Genomic DNA, 18,660 nt, shown 5'->3' on the forward strand with positions numbered 1-18,660 from the left:
GGGAACATGGCAGAAAACAAGCAGAGTAGTCATTTCTCCACAAGGCAATCAAACAGGCAACACATCAGTATAGAGACAAAGTGGAGTCGCAATTCAACGGCTCAGACACAAAACGTATGTGGCAGGGTCAACAGACAATCACAGACTACAAAAGGAAAACCATCCATGTCGTGGACGCTTCCAGACAAGCAAAGCACCTTCTTTGTCCACTTTGAGGATAACACAGTGCCCGCTAACAAGGACTGTGGGCTCTCCTTCTCTGTGGCCGACGTGAATAAGACATTTAAACGTTTTAACCGTCGCAAGGTCAAGAATCTTATCACATCTACCGCCCCAATAGGTCCACAGATGATGCAATCAACATCACACTGCACATTTCCCTGTCCCATCTGGACAAGAGGAATGTCTATGTAAGAATGCTGTTCATTGACTACAGCTCAGTATTCAACACCATAGTACCCTCCAAGCTCATCATTAAGCTCGAGGCCCTGGGTCTGAACCTCGCCCTGGATTTCATGACGGGCAGCCCCCAAGTGGTGAAGGTAGGAAACAACACCTCCACTTTGCTGATCCTCAACACTGGGGCCCCATAATGATGCGTGCTCAGCCCCCTCCTGTAGTCCCTATGTCACCCATGACTGCGTGGCCAATCACGCCTCCAACTCAATCATCAAGTTTGCAGACATCACAACAGTAGTAGGCTTGGTTACCAACAACGATGAGACAGCCTAGAGGGAGGATTTGAGGGCTCTGGGAGTGTGGTGCCAGGAAAATAACCTCTCACTCAACATCAACAAAACAAAGGAGATGATCGTGGACTTCAGGAAACAGCAGAGGGAGCACCCCCCTATCCACATCGACGGGACCACAGTGGAGAAGGTGGAAAGTTTCAAGTTCCTCGGCGTACACATCACTGGCAAACTGAAATGGTCCACCCACACAGACAGTGTGGTTCTGAAGAAGGCGCAACAGCGCCTGAAGAAATTTGGATTGTCACCTAAAACCCTCACAAACTTTTACAGATGCACAATTGAGAGCATCCTGTCGGACTGTATCACTCCCTGGTACGGCAACTGCACCACCCACAACCGCAGGGCTCTCCAGAGGGTAGTGAGGTCTGCACAACGCATCACCGGGGGCAAACTACCTGCCCTCCAGGACACCTACAGTACCTGTCAGGAAGGCCAAAAAGATAATCAAGGACAACAACCACCCGAGCCATTGCCTGTTCACCCCGCTATCATCCAGAAGGCGAGGTCAGTACAGGTGCAGCTTAGCTGGTGACCGAGAGACTGAAAAACAGCTTCTATCTCAAGGCCATCAGACTATTAAATAGCCATCACTAACACAGAGAGGCTGCTGCCTATATACACAGACTTGAAATCACTGGCCACTTTAATAAATGGAACACTAGTCACTTTAATAGTTTGCATATCTTGCATTACTCATCTTCTATGTATGTATTCTATACTTTTCTACTATAAATTTGTCTGACGTTGGTCATCCATATATTTATATATTCTTAATTCCCTTTACTTAGATTTGTGTGTATTGGGTATATGTTGTGAAATCGTTAGATATTACTTGTTAGATATTACTGCACTGTCGGAGCTAGAAGCACAAGCATTTTGCTAAACCTGCAATAATATCTGGTAAACACGTGTATGTGACCAATTCCATTTGATTTGATTAGATATACATCCATCATACAGATTCATCAATCATTTAAAAATATCCATCATACTTACTGTACATATCCATTAGGATCAGCCTCTCTCTCTCGTCCTCTCTACCAAGGGATTCCTGAAACTGATGTACAACGTTCAGGTGTCAGTGAAGCTACAGTGGAGGACCCAGGGAGAGTTGGAGACCAGATCAACCCCCACAGACACCATGACAGACTGTGTGACTGTAAGGGTGAGTGATTACGAAGTCATTGCTATTTGTCCAGTATGTATATTTTAAGGGTACACAGTAGTTTGTGATTTTCTTTTTACAATTGTAGCCGGCTTGTCAGTCTGTTTCTGACCGCCCATGATAGTAATATTTTTGGATGTCAATTAGTTGGCAGAAACTGAATGGCACTCAGACTAATACAGCAGTTTACTTTGTGTCACTCAGGGAGGAGGAGAGAGGGTTTGAGTGGAGGCTGCCTCTGCCAGGGGTCTGCCAAATCCTACCGCAAGCCCAGGAAGGCCTGTAAGTAGTCTTGTGTTTCTGTAACACTAACAGCAGTACATTGAAGAGTTTCTACAATGCCTGTTACAGTGGAATCTCTCAAAGTCACCAATCTGTGTATCTCTCTCCCATCCCATTCTCTCCGACCTATACACAATCCAGTTGTGGAAATGTGCCTAAGGAAAGGATTCCAGAATCAGTGGAAATGCCAGAAGATCATGAAAAGAGTAGAGAGGTCAAAGGGTGACCTAGGCAAAAACTTCATGAGTATTCCAATTTAAAGAGTTGATCTTTAATAAATTCTGTATTAACCTTGTAACCATGTTTTGTAATCTCATGTTGCTCGCTCAAGAACCATGACTGTTTTTGTTTATAAAAAAATATGATATAATTATAATCCTTTGAAATACACATTTTTAAAAACAAGTTTCACTATGTGTGTGGATTAGTTTCCAATGTATTATTTTAGCATTTTAGCATTAGACTTCCTATTTCCTTTTGCGTGTAATTGTGCCACTCTAAATCCCTCTGTTACTGCTTCATTAAATCCACATTTCTTCACAGTGATTTTGCAGATAAAGAAATCAACCAAGATTGCACCATTCAGTAGGACATGGGTGAAAAGACAAAGATGAATTTAAGACAATAATTAATGAAGAGGAAATATGAACATAAGACAAGCCATGTTTTACATAAACACCAGTTTAATGTATTATCGTTTTGAAACATTTAACCTTTAAGGTATTTATAAGGTAAATAAACCTGAATTTGTACTTGAACTACAGAGTTTACATACATGATCAAACGCAGAACACAGAAAGGCACTCAGTGAATGGACTTCAGGGCAACAGTCACAGTCACAAAGGCAGTGAATATCTAAGAACATTGAATTCAAAACATAAATAGGCAGCGCAGCTGAGCAGTGGATGTTTGCCCCTTCAATTACCATGTTTGTCGACCAGTTTTCAAGATTTTTGCTTTTAAAAAGAATATCAGTTTATAGAGATGATTGACATAAAAACACACTGTAGAGGTGGGTTCTATTCTAAGGGGATAGACCTCTCCCATCTGACCTCTTGTGGACTCTTTCCTCACAATCTAAAAGCATTGGAAAGGAGCTGAGCATACAAAATCCAGCCCTATGGTGACAAGAGAAGGGGCAATTACAGTATTGACAATACCACTTATTTCTATCCAGTCCTTTTTCAGATCTGCAAGGGGAGTCAGTGAGGGTAGAGGGAAGGGAGTGATTGGCTGCCAACCAACAGACATGCAGTGTGCTTACTGTGGTGGTCTCAGTGGTTGATCAGAGGCAGAGAGAGAGCTACAAGGCCCATCAACATCAGACCACCTCTGGACTGGAATGGAGGGACAGGTGAATGGCCTGAGCGAGAAAGAAGAGGAGAGAGGGGAAACAAAGAGGTCGGGAGAGGAGGAGGACAAAGAGAATGGGAGAGGAGGGGGACAAAGAGAATGGGAGAGGAGGGGGACAAAGAGAATGGGAGAGGAGGGGTACAAAGAATGGGAGAAGAGGAGGACAAAGAGAATGGGAGAGGAGGGGGACAAAGAATGGGAGAGGAGGGGAGGCAGGGAAGGAGAATGAGTGAGTGAGGATGTTAAAAATAAATATACAGTGTATACATCTTCTTGATTCCTGTCTGTACCCCCCAGTTCAGAAAATGTCTGTATTGCATTTCCCTGATGCATGAAAATGATCCTTGCACAACACGTATGCAAACTAGAACCAAATTAAATTCTACATAATAAAAACAATATTGTGACATTTAATTACTCATTATATACCACCTAGGTCTTACTATAACAACCTACCCACTTACCAGTAACATTCAGACTAATGGTCTTGGACATTGAGATGTTAGTTAGACGGTTCTTGGCCACACAGGTGTATATCCTTGCATTTTTCAAGGAGGCACCTACAGCCATCAAATAACCAGTCTCCGGCAATGATTGGTTGATGTATTTCCACCAGTACTCACTGGTCGGCCGGGAGTCGGCTGAGCACTTCAGATTGGCAGTAATTACTGAGCCAATCACCACTAATCCTGGGCCAGAGATGTTCACACTCAGAGGGCCATCTACAGAGAGAGGTTCAGAGAAGTGGGGTCATAATCCTAGGGACATCCAACTCTGACAGGGAAGAGGTAAGGGGCATGGGATGTTTATGAGGGGGAACACAGAAGGAGAAGGAAGTGTGCAACCTTAAAAAGGGCACTTACACAACCAAATGGAATGTACACTAATATCAGACATGGGAACTGTTCAGATTTTGTGTAATTATATGACATGAAATACAACACTTGTTACATGAGCAGGCAGCACATTTAGGCACTGAATAGAGATTAGTACAATATCCCACTGTTCCACTCAGCTCTCATGTTGTGATGGTGTTATCATATGGTGCCTGTTCTCTCCCTCAGGGCTTTATGTTGGTTAATATGACCTCTTACCCTCAACCTGAGAGCTTTGTAATACAGCATGTGGGTACTTATGTTGGTTTCATAGAATAGCTGAGTGTCTTTCGCATGACCAGTTTGCTCCTCTATTCATGCTCCTCTGTTGAACAGTTAGATAACAACAGGCAGTGGTCTATGGCACTGCATCTCAGTGTAAGAGGTGTCACTAAAGTCCCTGGTTCAAATCCAGGCTGTATCCGGCCGTGATTGGGAGTCTCATAGGGCGGTGCACAATTGGCCCAGCCTCGTCCGGGTTTGGTTGGGTAGGCCGTCATTGTAAATTTTCCTCCACTGTTCATCAATCAAACCTGATCTGGCATAGACACATAGGTGTGCTCAGGTGTTCCCTGATAGGGACCCGTCCCCACAAATTAGACAATTCTACAGGTGTTGACCTGGGAGAAGTGAAAGGCATGTGTTTTGCCTTGTTACACAAACACTGCCAGGAATAACAGAGGGAGATTTCTCAATATTTGGGAAAATTGTGAAATGGGGATGTCAATGTTATAGGTACTGTATGCTAAAGTATTACGTTACAATATCACAGACACGATATGTATGATACTTGATGTACAGTATGTACCATTCTATTCTGTACTTGCTGACTACATTATAAACATTTAACACATTTTGTTGTCATGGTGTTTTGTAAGAGACTGTAGCCCTGTTCCAAAACAGTAAAACTGTTGTCAGAAAATATATAGACTTAAACGACACACAATTAAATACTATAGAAGTAATCCTATTTATATATATGTTTTATGTCTAATTGATCTGTGAAAATATTTATATTTTTTTTTATTTTTATATTCTTTACTACAATGCCATTGCCACAATAAGGCTACATACTCTGTAAAAGTGTGAAGGAGACAGCCAGGAGGGATGATGGGGGATAAGCAACTCGGAGATCACACACATTCTCTGTCACCATTTGTCAATCAGATTTCCCTAATTGGTCATTCACACCATGAAACCAAGGAAAATGTTTGCAGGGGGGGAAAAAAACTAAATATTAGATCTCTGTTCTAGTTTGTCAGGAACAAGTACTAAATGATGGACACTGGCATATAAAGATACATTAGCTTGTTTCCTGAGGTATTTGGGTAGGGGGCTGGACCCCAAAATACTAATATAAAAGAGTAGGTGTCATGTATTGTCATGTTGTGTCCTTCTGTCCTTTCCTTTCACCCTGTCTCCCTCTGCTGGTCGTGTTAGGTTACCTTTTCTCCCCCGCTTTCCCCCAGCTGTTCCTTGTCTCCTCCTGACTACCTCGTCACCCCGTTTCCCACCTGTTCCCTTTTTCCCTCTGATTAGTCCCCTATATCTCTCTCTGTTTTTGTTCCTGTCCTTGTCGGATTCTTGTTTGTTGTGTTTCATGCCTGAGCCAGACTATCGTCATGTTTGCTGTAACCTTGTCCTGTCCTGTCGGAATCTGCCGGTCTATCTGAGCCTACCTATGTTTGGTTATTAAAGAAGCTCTGTTTAAGTTAGTTCGCTTTTGGGTCCTCATTCACTCACCGTAACAGAAGAATCCGACCAAGAATGGACCCAGCGACTTCGGATCCTCTCCACTCAGCCGTCGAGATCCAGGGAGCGATGCTAGGCAGACACGAGCAGGAATTGTCTGCTGCTCGACATGCCGTTGAGACCCTGGCCACCCAAGTCTCCAACCTCACAGAACAGGTTCACCATCTCCGCCTCGATCCACCGGCCACTTCCAGGGCTTTCGAATCTCCGGAGCCCAGAATCAATAACCCGCCGTGTTACTCTGGGGAGCCCACTGAATGCCGCTCGTTCCTCACCCAGTGTGATATTGTGTTTTCTCTCCAGCCCAACACTTACGCCAGGAGCACTGCTCGTGTCGCCTACGTCATATCTCTCCTTACTGGACGGGCTCGTGAGTGGGGCACGGCAATCTGGGAGGCAAGGGCTGAGTGTACTAACCAGTATCAGGACTTTAAGGAGGAGATGATACGGGTTTTTGATCGATCTGTTTTTGGGGAGGAGGCTTCCAGGGCCCTGTCTTCCCTATGTCAAGGCAATCGATCCATAACAGACTACTCTATTGAGTTTCGCACTCTTGCTGCCTCCAGTGGCTGGAACGAGCCGGCTTTGCTCGCTCGTCTTCTGGAGGGTCTCCGCGCAGAGGTAAAGGATGTGATTCTCTCCCGGGAGGTTCCTTCCAGCGTGGATTCCTTGATTGAACTCGCTATTCGCATTGAGCGACGGGTTGATCTTCGTCACCGAGCTCGTGGAAAGGAGCTCGCGTTCTCCGTTGCCCCCCTCTCCGCATCACTACCATCTTCCTCTGCCGGCTCGGGAGCTGAGCCTATGCAGCTGGGAGGTATCCGCATCTCGACTAAGGAGAGGGAACGGAGAATCACCAACCGCCTCTGTCTCTATTGCGGTTCTGCTGGTCATTTTGTCACTTCATGTCCAGTAAAAGCCAGAGCTCATCAGTAAGCGGAGGGCTACTGGTGAGCGCTACTACTCCTGTCTCTCCTTCAAGATCCTGCACTACCTTGTCGGTCCATCTACGCTGGACCGGTTCGTCAGCTTCCTGCAGTGCCTTAATAGACTCTGGGGCGGAGGGCTGTTTTATGGACGAGACCTGGGCTCGGGAACATGACATTCCTCTCAGACAGTTAAGGGAGTCCACGGCCTTGTTCGCCCTGGATGGTAGTCCTCTCCCCAGGATTCAGCGTGAGACGCTACCTTTAACCCTCACTGTTTCTGGTAATCATAGCGAAACCATTTCTTTTTTAATTTTTCGTTCACCTTTTACACCTGTTGTTTTGGGCCATCCCTGGCTAGTTTGTCATAATCCTTCCATTAATTGGTCTAATAATTCTATCCTCTCCTGGAACGTCTCTTGTCATGTGAAATGTTTAATGTCTGCTATCCCCCCTGTTTCCTCTGCCTCTTCTTCACAGGAGGAGCCTGGTGATTTGACAGGGGTGCCGGAGGAATATCACGATCTGCGCACGGTGTTCAGTCGGTCCAGGGCCACCTCTCTTCCTCCACACCGGTCGTATGATTGTAGTATTGATCTCCTTCCGGGAACCACTCCCCCCCGGGGTAGACTATACTCTCTGTCGGCTCCCGAACGTAAGGCTCTCGAGGATTATTTGTCTGTAGCTCTTGACGCCGGTACCATAGTCCCCTCCTCCTCTCCCGCCGGAGCGGGGTTTTTTTTTGTCAAGAAGAAGGACGGGTCTCTGCGCCCATGCATAGATTATCGAGGGCTGAATGACATAACAGTTAAGAATCGTTATCCGCTTCCTCTTATGTCTTCAGCCTTCGAGATCCTGCAGGGAGCCAGGTTTTTCACTAAGTTGGACCTTCGTAACGCTTACCATCTCGTGCGCATCAGGGAGGGGGACGAGTGGAAGACAGCGTTTAACACTCCGTTAGGGCACTTTGAATACCGGGTTCTTCCTTTCGGCCTCGCTAACGCTCCAGCTGTCTTTCAGGCATTAGTCAATGATGTCCTGAGAGACATGCTGAACATCTTTGTTTTCGTTTACCTTGACGATATCCTGATTTTTTCACCGTCACTCCAGATTCATCTTCAGCACGTTCGACGTGTCCTCCAGCGCCTTTTAGAGAATTGTCTTTTTGTGAAGGCTGAGAAGTGCACTTTTCATGCCTCCTCCGTCACATTTCTCGGTTCTGTTATTTCCGCTGAAGGCATTAAGATGGATCCCGCTAAGGTCCAAGCTGTCATTGATTGGCCCGCCCCTAAGTCACGCGTCGAGCTGCAGCGCTTTCTCGGCTTCGCGAACTTCTATCGTCGTTTCATCCGTAATTTCGGTCAGGTGGCAGCTCCTCTCACAGCCCTTACTTCTGTCAAGACGTGCTTTAAGTGGTCCGTTTCCGCCCAGGGAGCTTTTGATCTCCTCAAGAATCGTTTTACATCCGCTCCTATCCTTGTTACACCTGACGTCTCTAGACAGTTCGTTGTCGAGGTTGACGCGTCAGAGGTGGGCGTGGGAGCCATTCTTTCTCAGCGCTCCCTCTCTGACGACAAGGTCCACCCATGCGCGTATTTTTCTCATCGCCTGTCCCCGTCGGAACGTAACTATGATGTGGGAAACCGCGAACTGCTCGCCATCCGGTTAGCCCTAGGCGAATGGCGACAGTGGTTGGAGGGGGCGACCGTTCCTTTTGTCGTTTGGACTGACCATAGGAACCTTGAGTACATCCGTTCTGCCAAACGACTTAATGCGCGTCAGGCGCGTTGGGCGCTGTTTTTCGCTCGTTTCGAGTTCGTGATTTCTTATCGTCCGGGCTCTAAGAACACCAAGCCTGATGCTTTATCTCGTCTCTTCAGTTCTTCAGTAGCCTCCACTGACCCCGAGGGGATTCTCCCTGAGGGGCGTGTTGTCGGGTTGACTGTCTGGGGAATTGAGAGGCAGGTAAAGCAAGCGCTCACTCACACTCCGTCGCCGCGCGCTTGTCCTAGGAACCTTCTTTTCGTTCCCGTTCCTACTCGTCTGGCCGTTCTTCAGTGGGCTCACTCTGCCAAGTTAGCCGGCCACCCTGGCGTTCGGGGTACGCTTGCTTCCATTCGCCAGCGTTTTTGGTGGCCCACCCGGGAGCATGACACGCGTCGTTTCGTGGCTGCTTGTTCGGTCTGCGCACAGACTAAGTCCGGTAACTCCCCTCCTGCCGGCCGTCTCAGGCCGCTTCCCATTCCCTCTCGACCGTGGTCTCACATCGCCTTAGATTTTGTCACCGGACTGCCTTCGTCAGCGGGGAAGACTGTTATTCTTACGGTTGTCGATAGGTTGTCTAAGGCGGCTCATTTCATTCCCCTTGCTAAGCTTCCTTCTGCTAAAGAGACGGCACAAATCATCATCGAGAATGTTTTCAGAATTCATGGCCTTCCGTCAGACGTCGTTTCGGACAGAGGTCCGCAATTCACGTCTCAATTTTGGAGGGAGTTTTGCCGTTTGATTGGGGCTTCCGTCAGTCTCTCTTCCGGCTTTCACCCCCAGTCTAACGGTCAAGCAGAACGGGCCAATCAGACTATTGGTCGCATCCTACGCAGTCTTTCTTTTCGCAACCCTGCGTCTTGGTCAGAACAGCTCCCCTGGGCAGAATACGCCCACAACTCGCTTCCTTCGTCTGCGACCGGGCTATCTCCTTTTCAGAGTAGCCTCGGGTACCAGCCTCCGCTGTTCTCATCTCAGTTCGCCGAGTCCAGCGTCCCCTCCGCTCAGGCTTTTGTCCAACGTTGCGAGCGCACCTGGAAGAGGGTCAGGTCTGCACTTTGCCGTTATAGGACGCAGACTGTGAGGGCTGCTAATAAGCGTAGAACTAAGAGTCCTAGATATTGTCGCGGTCAGAGAGTTTGGCTCTCCACTCAGAACCTTCCCCTTAAGACGGCTTCTCGCAAGTTGACCCCGCGGTTCATTGGTCCGTTCCGTATTTCTCGGGTCATTAATCCTGTCGCAGTTCGACTTCTTCTTCCGCGATACCTTCGTCGCGTCCACCCGGTCTTCCATGTCTCCTGTATTAAGCCCGTTCTTCGCGCCCCCGCTCGTCTTTCCCCCCCCCCCCCCCCCCCCCCATCCTTGTCGAGGGCGCACCCATCTACAGGGTCCGCAGGATTTTGGACATGCGTCCTCGGGGCCGTGGTCACCAGTACCTCGTTGATTGGGAGGGGTACGGTCCTGAGGAGAGGAGTTGGGTTCCCTCTCGGGACGTGCTGGACCGTGCGCTGATCGAGGATTTCCTCCGTTGCCGCCAGGTTTCCTCCTCGAGTGCGCCAGGAGGCGCTCGGTGAGTGGGGGGGTACTGTCATGTATTGTCATGTTGTGTCCTTCTGTCCTTTCCTTTCACCCTGTCTCCCTCTGCTGGTCGTGTTAGGTTACCTTTTCTCCCCCGCTTTCCCCCAGCTGTTCCTTGTCTCCTCCTGACTACCTCGTCACCCCGTTTCCCACCTGTTCCCTTTTTCCCTCTGATTAGTCCCCTATATCTCTCTCTGTTTTTGTTCCTGTCCTTGTCGGATTCTTGTTTGTTGTGTTTCATGCCTGAGCCAGACTATCGTCATGTTTGCTGTAACCTTGTCCTGTCCTGTCGGAATCTGCCGGTCTATCTGAGCCTACCTATGTTTGGTTATTAAAGAAGCTCTGTTTAAGTTAGTTCGCTTTTGGGTCCTCATTCACTCACCGTAACAGTAGGAGCACTCATAGACCACCTAAACACAATGTGGGAGACAAGAGGAAGAGTCCCACATGTTCTTCTACTGGCTTTGATACAAGGTAACATGTCTTATTTTTCAATAATACAAGTAACTCAGGGAGGTAAGTTTCAGTTTCATTTACTATGAATTCACAAGTCCAGAAGATGGAGAAATGAAAGTGTAAGAGACATTAAAAAACAAATGTGAATTTAGTAATTACAACTTGTACTAAAGTGGATACAGTTTAAGACTAGATAGTTTAAGACTAGATCGTTTTTTTGTTTTTTTGATTGAGTACCTGTTTATTGTATTTGTATTATATAATTTCCTAAAAAATTACAAAGTTGTATTTACCAGGTAGACTCTAACAAATGGCCCCAAAATATTGCATGTTAAAGACTAGTGACCATAAGTTCATATTTGACTGTGATAATATCACTTCAAAAACAACTCAAATTCAACTAATGTATATCTTAATCGGAACTGATTAGCTGGAAGAGGAACAAAAGTGGGTACACCCTGTTGTGTTCCAGGACCAGGATTGTTGACCACTGGATGCTAGAGACCCATCTTTCCACTCTTCTCCAGGTGTGCTGAGCTCCAGCGCTGTGAAGATGCTTCCCTCTAGGAACCCGGGCTGTGGGGGCAACACGATAACCTTGATCCTGTCTCCGGCCACTCAGATGCAGAGCAGCAGCTGGGCTGTGGGGGATGCTCAGATCCTGACCTGGTCAGGGCCCAGCAGGCCATGTTCCCGAGCCACAACGGTAGGGCCTCGGTGGACATCAGCACGGGAACTCTGACCCTGACCTCCATTAAAGTGGTCGACTCAGGGGTCTATGTGGTCCAGAGCACCAGCCCTCAGCTCACAGCCACCTCCACCCTCAATGTGATAGGTGAATCAGAGACATCAGCCCAGCTCACTATTAGATTAGTTAGATTAGACAAATAATATCCTGAAGGCCCTGTGGGTCTTCAACATGAAAACACCCCTGTGTGTCAACAAAAAATACAGTGGGAAAAAGGTACTCGGGCAAAACAGGGTGTGGGTACCTCCGACAGGGCAGTAGTATGTAACAAGTAATATCTAACGATTTCACAACGTATACCCAATACACCCAATAAGTAAAGGGATGGAATTAAGAATAAATAAATATATGGATGAGCAATGTCAGCGCGGCATAGACTAAGATACAGTAGAATAGCTTAGAATACAGTATACACATATGAGATGAGTAATGCAAGATATGTAAACTATTAAAGTGACAAGTGTTCCATTTATTAAAGTGGCCAGTGATTTCAAGTCTGTGTATATAGGCAGCAGCCTCTGTGCTAGTGATGGCTATTTAACAGTCTGATGGCCTTAAGTAAGAAGCTGTTTTTCGGTCTCTCAGTCCCAGCTTTGATGCACCTGTACTGACCTCGCCTTCTGGATGATAGCGGGGTGAACAGGCAGTGGTTCGGGTGATTGTTGTCCTTGATGATCTTTTTGGCCTACCTGACAGGTAGTGTAGGTGTCCTGGAAGAGCTTTGTATGCTTCTCTGTGTGTGGAGTAATGGTAATCTAGAATTTTTTTCCATCTGGTTGCACATTTAACATGCTGATACAAATTAGGTAAAACTGATTCAAGTTTCCCTGCATTAAAGTCCCCAGCCACTATGACACTGCCTCTGGTTGAGTGATTTCCTGTTTGCTTTGTGCACCAGCTGTTGTTTCCAAATATACACAGACCACCCCCCCTCGCCGGAGTGTGTTGTTCTGTCTAGCGTGTGCAGCGTATAAATCCCATTAGCTGAATGTTTTCCGTGTCGTCATTCAGAAACGATTCGATGAAACATAAGATATTAGTTTTTGATGTCCCGTTGGTTGGAAATTCGTGATCGTACCTCGTCTAATTTATTGTCCAATGATTGTATGTTGGCAGGTAACATTGATGGTAAGGGCAGATTTCCCACTCGCCGTCGGCGGATCCTTACGAGGCACTCCGCCCTGTGTACTCTATACCTGATTCTCTTTCTCTTGCCAATGAAGGGGATTTTGGCCTTGTCAGGTGTCAGAAGTACATCCTGTGCGTCCTGCTTGTTGAAGAAAAAAATCTTTGTCTAATCCGAGATGAGAGGTCGCTGTCCTGATATCCAGAAGCTTTAATGCCGTAAGATACTGTGGTAGAAACATTATGTACAAAATAAGTTACAAATAACGTGAAAAAAAAACATAATAGCACAATTGGTTGGTCACCCGTGAAAACGGCTGCCATTTCTTCTGGCGCCATCTATCCTATATGTCTGTACGGTGGATATTTCTGTATGATGGATGTCTGTATGCAACTACTATAAGATGGCTATCTCTGTCTGCAACGCTTCATGAAACGCTCAAAACATCAGAAAGAAACAATAAAATGCAGATGTCTATAAGTCTCCATATGAGTTAAGAGCTAAATGTAGTTCTTTAACAGACACCTCACATGATGCACATCAGTAGCAGCTGTAATAGGTGTAACCTGCTATAACTCACTGTACATTATAAAGCCAAGTACATTCAACAGTAAATCAAACAGAATGTTCAATACTTTACCTTGCCCTTGGCCAGTGAATGCCAATACACAGAACAGCAAAAGCATCTTTATTCCCATTCCTCTGGCCACAATATCCTTGTGAATGTGCAATATGATCTCTACAGCTATGACTGACTGAACAACTAACCTCCGCAGTTACTTCAGCCCTTTATATAGACGTGTGTCTCAATCTGAGATAAAATGGGCCATGTTCTATGAAGCGTGTGCCCCTACCTACACCTGCCTTGTGTTATATACGCCAAGCATTTTGGAAAGAGTGGACGTTGGCCAAAACAACACCTCATAAGTGTTACTGATGAGTGACGTCAGCCTGACAGGTGGATGTCTACGGAAAAACACTCTTCTGCCTTCATGGCTTATGTTCAATAAATATACTTTCTTTCAGAGCAAACTAACAAATAACGTTAATTAAATAGAACGTTCACCTGAAGACTTGAAGGCCGCTTGAAACTGTCAGCCAGACACTGTGATTGTGTTTCCTTGGCAAACAAGACAATGATCAAATATTCCTCTTGCAAAACAATGAGGAAATAAAAACGTCATTGATCTGATAGGTCAATATGCTGCCCAGATCATCATTCAAGCGATTAGAGCAAACTAAATGACAGTTTATGTGAAAGGGTTAGAGAAGTTCTGTTTGCAGAGTCAAATCTCACATTGACTATCACAGGACATGAACATTCTTTCACGGCATAACGGTTTGGTGCTTGCTGGATTCCATTAATCAGTCATGGTATTGGGCTCCACACCGCTACGCTGGATTGGCTGGATCATTCATCCCCATGTCGATGGTATCTCTGAAGACCAACTTAAAAACAGATATTTACACTTGGTCTCTTGAGCGTCCATTTTCAGCATGTTAGAAGCAGTAAGGTGGAAGTAGTAAACAAATACTTCTCGACAACTGACACTGCCAACAAACCATACGAAGAAGCAGGTCCAACGTCTCATCACAGTGCTGTGTGTCACTAGACAGCTCTCTTGTGGTTCTCTGCTCAGGCATAACTCAACATATGCAGGTACAGTATCTTGGATGTGCTCACATCATCACATGCCGGTATAAAACTGTTTGGTCATCCCAATACAATAAATCTCTAAATTTTTGTGTTCCAACTTTCGCTGCCCACATTGTTTTGGGTACATTAAGCAATCAAACACACTCTAGAACACACACACTGGATATTTTGACAAGATACAGCTAAAGGTTGTTATTTTGGTTTAAAAACTTTTCTTTGCAGAGCCGTCATGCAGACACACATCAGTTGTTGGAAGCTGCAAATAAAGAACCAATGTCCGTGCATACTGTAAGCTTTCATTGGTTTTAATGCATTGCATTTTGACATCACATATTCAGTTTTTCCACAATCAACATTCAAGACACAGAGAAAGTTAGGACTACATTTGCAGTATATACAAACAGTCTATGCAGCCTTTATAGGGAGTCTTGGGTCTCGTGAGGTGACTGCCTTTGAATAAAGAGTGCAAGACAAGTATAAGCTAGCTACAACACATCCATACACACTGACTCAGTATCATGTCATATCCAAGCCAAATACCCACCAGTCTCAGCGCTACTTTGAAATGCCCTCATCATTCACTCCAAATACACCATACCATTCCCCTTCATTCTCCATATTTCTACAGCCAAAATAAGACATATTCAGCCAAAATAAGACATATTCAGCCAAAATAAGACATATTCAGCCTAAATCTTCACAAGTAACAAAAAGCAACGGTGGCAAACAGATACCGGAAACAAGTAATGCTTTAACAGTGGAGCCAACTGGCCAAGTGATGCCTTCTTGCATCGTCACCGTAAATGGTCGCCGTGTCTAAACACATATGGGACACAATTTGAGGGATTTTAAATGATATTATTAGTAACCAATCAGATCAGTAACCAATCAGATCAATAGGACTGTAGATGTTTTCAAAGTGAGGAGAAAAAGACAGGAAATGTTGATATTTTGAGAGGAAACAAAACAAACCTTTAGTATGGTAGGTTTTCTGATTCTCCTAACCTTTCTGTGGGGAAGCTCTTATGAAGTATCTAACAGCCAGGAAAGACAGATCCTAACATATTGGTGCATGATATCCATAATACAGAATGAAACTGAAGAGAAGGACAATCTCTTAAATCCGCTCAATCACATCTCAATTGGTGATAAGTGGTCAAATCTGACTACTAACACAGATATTTGATCCTATTAGTGTTTAGCGGTCCTCTACGCAGCCATTTTGGTGGTAAGTTACAGTACGGTCCCATAGAATAGAGTTGTGCAGTGGTTACCAACCCTGGTTCTGGAAAGCCTTTTAAGTTCAGGCTTTTCTTCCAGCCCAGCATTCAAAACATTCAACGTGATTCAACTAATCAAGGACTAGATCATTATTTGAATCATGGGTTGGAACAAAAGTCTATACTTAAATACTAAAAAGTGTTCTAAAAGCAGTGAATGTGCTAAAAGCCTGTACTCTTGTGGCTCTCCAGGACCAGGGATTTTACCTCTGATGTAGTGAGTGGGTCATTGGCCATCAGTTCTCCATCAGCTGGTATTCAGTTTTCAGCCTGTTTCTCCAGCAGGCCCTTGAGGTGGGCGTGTAGCGGCTGGCACACAGCCTGGTAGCCCTGAGGGGTGAGGTGGAGGAAGTCATACAGGTCCTGGTGGGAGATGCTGCCGTCCGAGTGCACAAAGCCGGGGTCAACATTGAGGAGGGAGGCGTGGGGGAGAGAGGACACTGCATCCTTGACCAGCTTGTTGACCTGGGCGTTCCTCTCCCGCAGGGGGTTGGGCATCTTACCCCTGGGCAGCACTCCCTGTGGTTGGAAACATACATGATAGCACAGGAGGCTGCTGAGGGGAGAACGGTTCATAATAACGTTCGGAATGGAGCAAATGGAATGGCATCAAACACCTGGAAACCATGTGTGTGATAGTATTCCACTGATTCAGCTTCAGCCATTACCACAAGCCCATTCTCCCCAATTAAGGTCCCACCAACCTCCTGTGCATGATAGTCACATTGTTGCCATGCTGGAAAGGACAAACGTGCCAATATAGTTAGCAATGATAATGGAGTCCATAAAGCATGCAGTTCATAATTTAGGTTTGGGTTATCATAAAGGTCAATGGTTGTAAAGGGGATTTTCCAAGTGAACAAATGGGAGCGCAGTCAATCACATTAATTTAAATCATTTCAGTTTATTACAAGAATTCAGGGAGAACATCTCCAGAACAGAAGCCAAGAGAAATGTCTAACGGGCTTGTCTGAGAGGGTACTTCTATAATCCCGCAGCACCGAGTGTTGAGTAAACACCAGCCCGAGAGGCTTGTAGGAAGTCACAACATCAGCTGCTACAGAATCACACTGTCACAGATACATTATCAGTGTGTCCTCTGCGAAGTCTTTCAGCAAACTTTAACCTTTAACTTTAACATTCAACACTAGCAGACATTTGATTCTGGCAGTTGAACAGGTCAAAGGAAGGAACATCAGTACTTAGTAACAGTGAATCACATACAGGAAAATGATAAACCGTTGTAATGGGAAATGTTTGAAGTCACATGTGGTAGAAAATAGGAATAAAAACCCACCAGTACGAGAGTGTAAGCCTTCGGCAGCTTGTCCTTGATGAGTTGGACTATGGCCATAATGCCTCCACAGATCTGTTCTGCAGTGTGACCGTGATTATGGGTGCCCACCCACAGCACCACAACCTGGTGGAGGCACAGGCACAAACATCAACTTGGTGGGCAGTTTCATTCATACCACTTCATTTAAAAGCATTTTTTTGATACTGAAAGTGCTTTTTGGCCTGGGAACAGGCTTGAGACCATGGATCTGTGCAGCCATTAGGGTTTATATCTGAACAATGAGGAGTGTATGATCAACTCTAATGTAATGTACTAACGTGTTGTCTGTGTATATACATACCTTTGGGCTGATGTGGGCCAACTCTCCATTGCTCAATCTCCACAAGACGTGCTGTGTTTCGTCACCACCCACCCCAAAGTTGAGAGCGTGGAGAGGGGAGAACAGCTCTCGCCACACCTGACAAAAACAAATGAACACAATACCAGCATGTCAACTAGCATAACCTAGCAGCTAACATGTCTTCTTCTGAAATAACAAGACTTGTAATCAGAAAATATTCAAATATGGCAAAGTATGTTAGCTAAAGTTCCAACCAACAAATTATACCAATGTTTGCAGTCCCATTACAGCTGTCAGGATAGAGAGATTACCTCAAATTGGTGCAAGAGCTGGACAAGAGAGTCTCCTACAAACAGGACATCAGGTTCCTTGTCCTTGCTGTTAGACACAAAGTGGTTATGCTGTAGGCAGAAGGAGAGAGGAAAGGGGATACCTAGTCAGTTGCACAACTGAATGCATTCAACCGAAATGTGTCTTCCGCATTTAACCCAACCCCTCTGAATCAGGACCCCAGAGGAAATTGACAATATAGGTTACTGGGATTCTGAAATGGCAGCAGGATACACACCAAAGACATCCATCTGCCATCTCCCTGGATGTCCACACAAGGAGTGGGTGTGGCGGCGGGGTTGGAGTCTCCTGAGCTCATCACTTTGTCTGTCTAGTGTCAGAAAGAAACAAAGTGAAAATCAAGGCTTGGTAGATTAGAGCAGATGGTTGGATGCTTACTGTGTGTGAATCAAAAAGCAACTAACCACGGGTAGCTAGCTGGGTCACTACAGTAGAGTAGTGCAAAACAATTCCAAGTGAAATGTGTAACCCTATTCACAAATGGACGTGCACTGGCACATATTATGGGGCCTAATAATAATAATAACGATTGCAGTAACTAATACTTTAGCACAAATACACCAAAAACACGAGGTTTCGTTAGTCATATGTCAAGCCAGGCTACAGGAATAGTCAGCTAGCTATACAGTAGCTAGCTAGCTAATCATAAGGTTAGCATAAAGTGCTACGAACCAATGATGCATTGGCAATGTGGTGCATCAACGTACAGACTTTTTCATATTAATAGGTGTGGTTGCTGAATAGCTAACAGGTATTACTGTTTTACAATACCGTAATTGAGGTTCGGGCTGCCTGATAGTTCCTGAAAGTAAAATTTCAAGTCACTATAGAATGTACCATTGACCACGCATAGGTGAGCTACTTCAGTAAAATATTGTTGTTTTTTCCAGTCTAGTGATATGTAAGCGCATACAATTAGTACTGTATATGAATACTTTCATAAAAACACGTATTTTCA

At 45.4% G+C, this 18,660-nt stretch overlaps 1 protein-coding gene across 3 annotated transcripts; it reads right to left on the reverse strand.

Annotated features, from left to right (window-relative positions):
* Positions 1-14,721: 14,721 nt before the first annotated feature.
* Positions 14,722-18,617, reverse strand: LOC110509927 (platelet-activating factor acetylhydrolase IB subunit gamma). 3 transcript variants are annotated; one of them, XM_021591157.2, is made up of 6 exons: positions 18,474-18,617; positions 17,920-18,012; positions 17,663-17,752; positions 17,352-17,468; positions 17,012-17,134; positions 14,722-16,233 (listed from the first exon to the last, which is right to left on the reverse strand). In XM_021591157.2, the coding sequence occupies exons 2-6, from the start codon at positions 17,998-18,000 to the stop codon at positions 15,973-15,975; spliced, it is 672 nt and encodes a 223-aa protein (XP_021446832.1). In that variant the 5' UTR covers positions 18,001-18,012; positions 18,474-18,617; the 3' UTR covers positions 14,722-15,972. The 3 variants fall into 3 exon arrangements, with proteins under 3 accessions (XP_021446832.1, XP_021446824.1, XP_036825408.1); XM_021591149.2 differs by having other exon boundaries at positions 18,375-18,513; XM_036969513.1 differs by lacking the exon at positions 18,474-18,617 and adding an exon at positions 18,107-18,127.
* Positions 18,618-18,660: the final 43 nt, after the last annotated feature.

Source organism: Oncorhynchus mykiss, chromosome 3 (genome assembly GCF_013265735.2).
Source record: "Oncorhynchus mykiss isolate Arlee chromosome 3, USDA_OmykA_1.1, whole genome shotgun sequence".
Classification (NCBI taxonomy): Eukaryota; Metazoa; Chordata; class Actinopteri; order Salmoniformes; family Salmonidae; genus Oncorhynchus; species Oncorhynchus mykiss.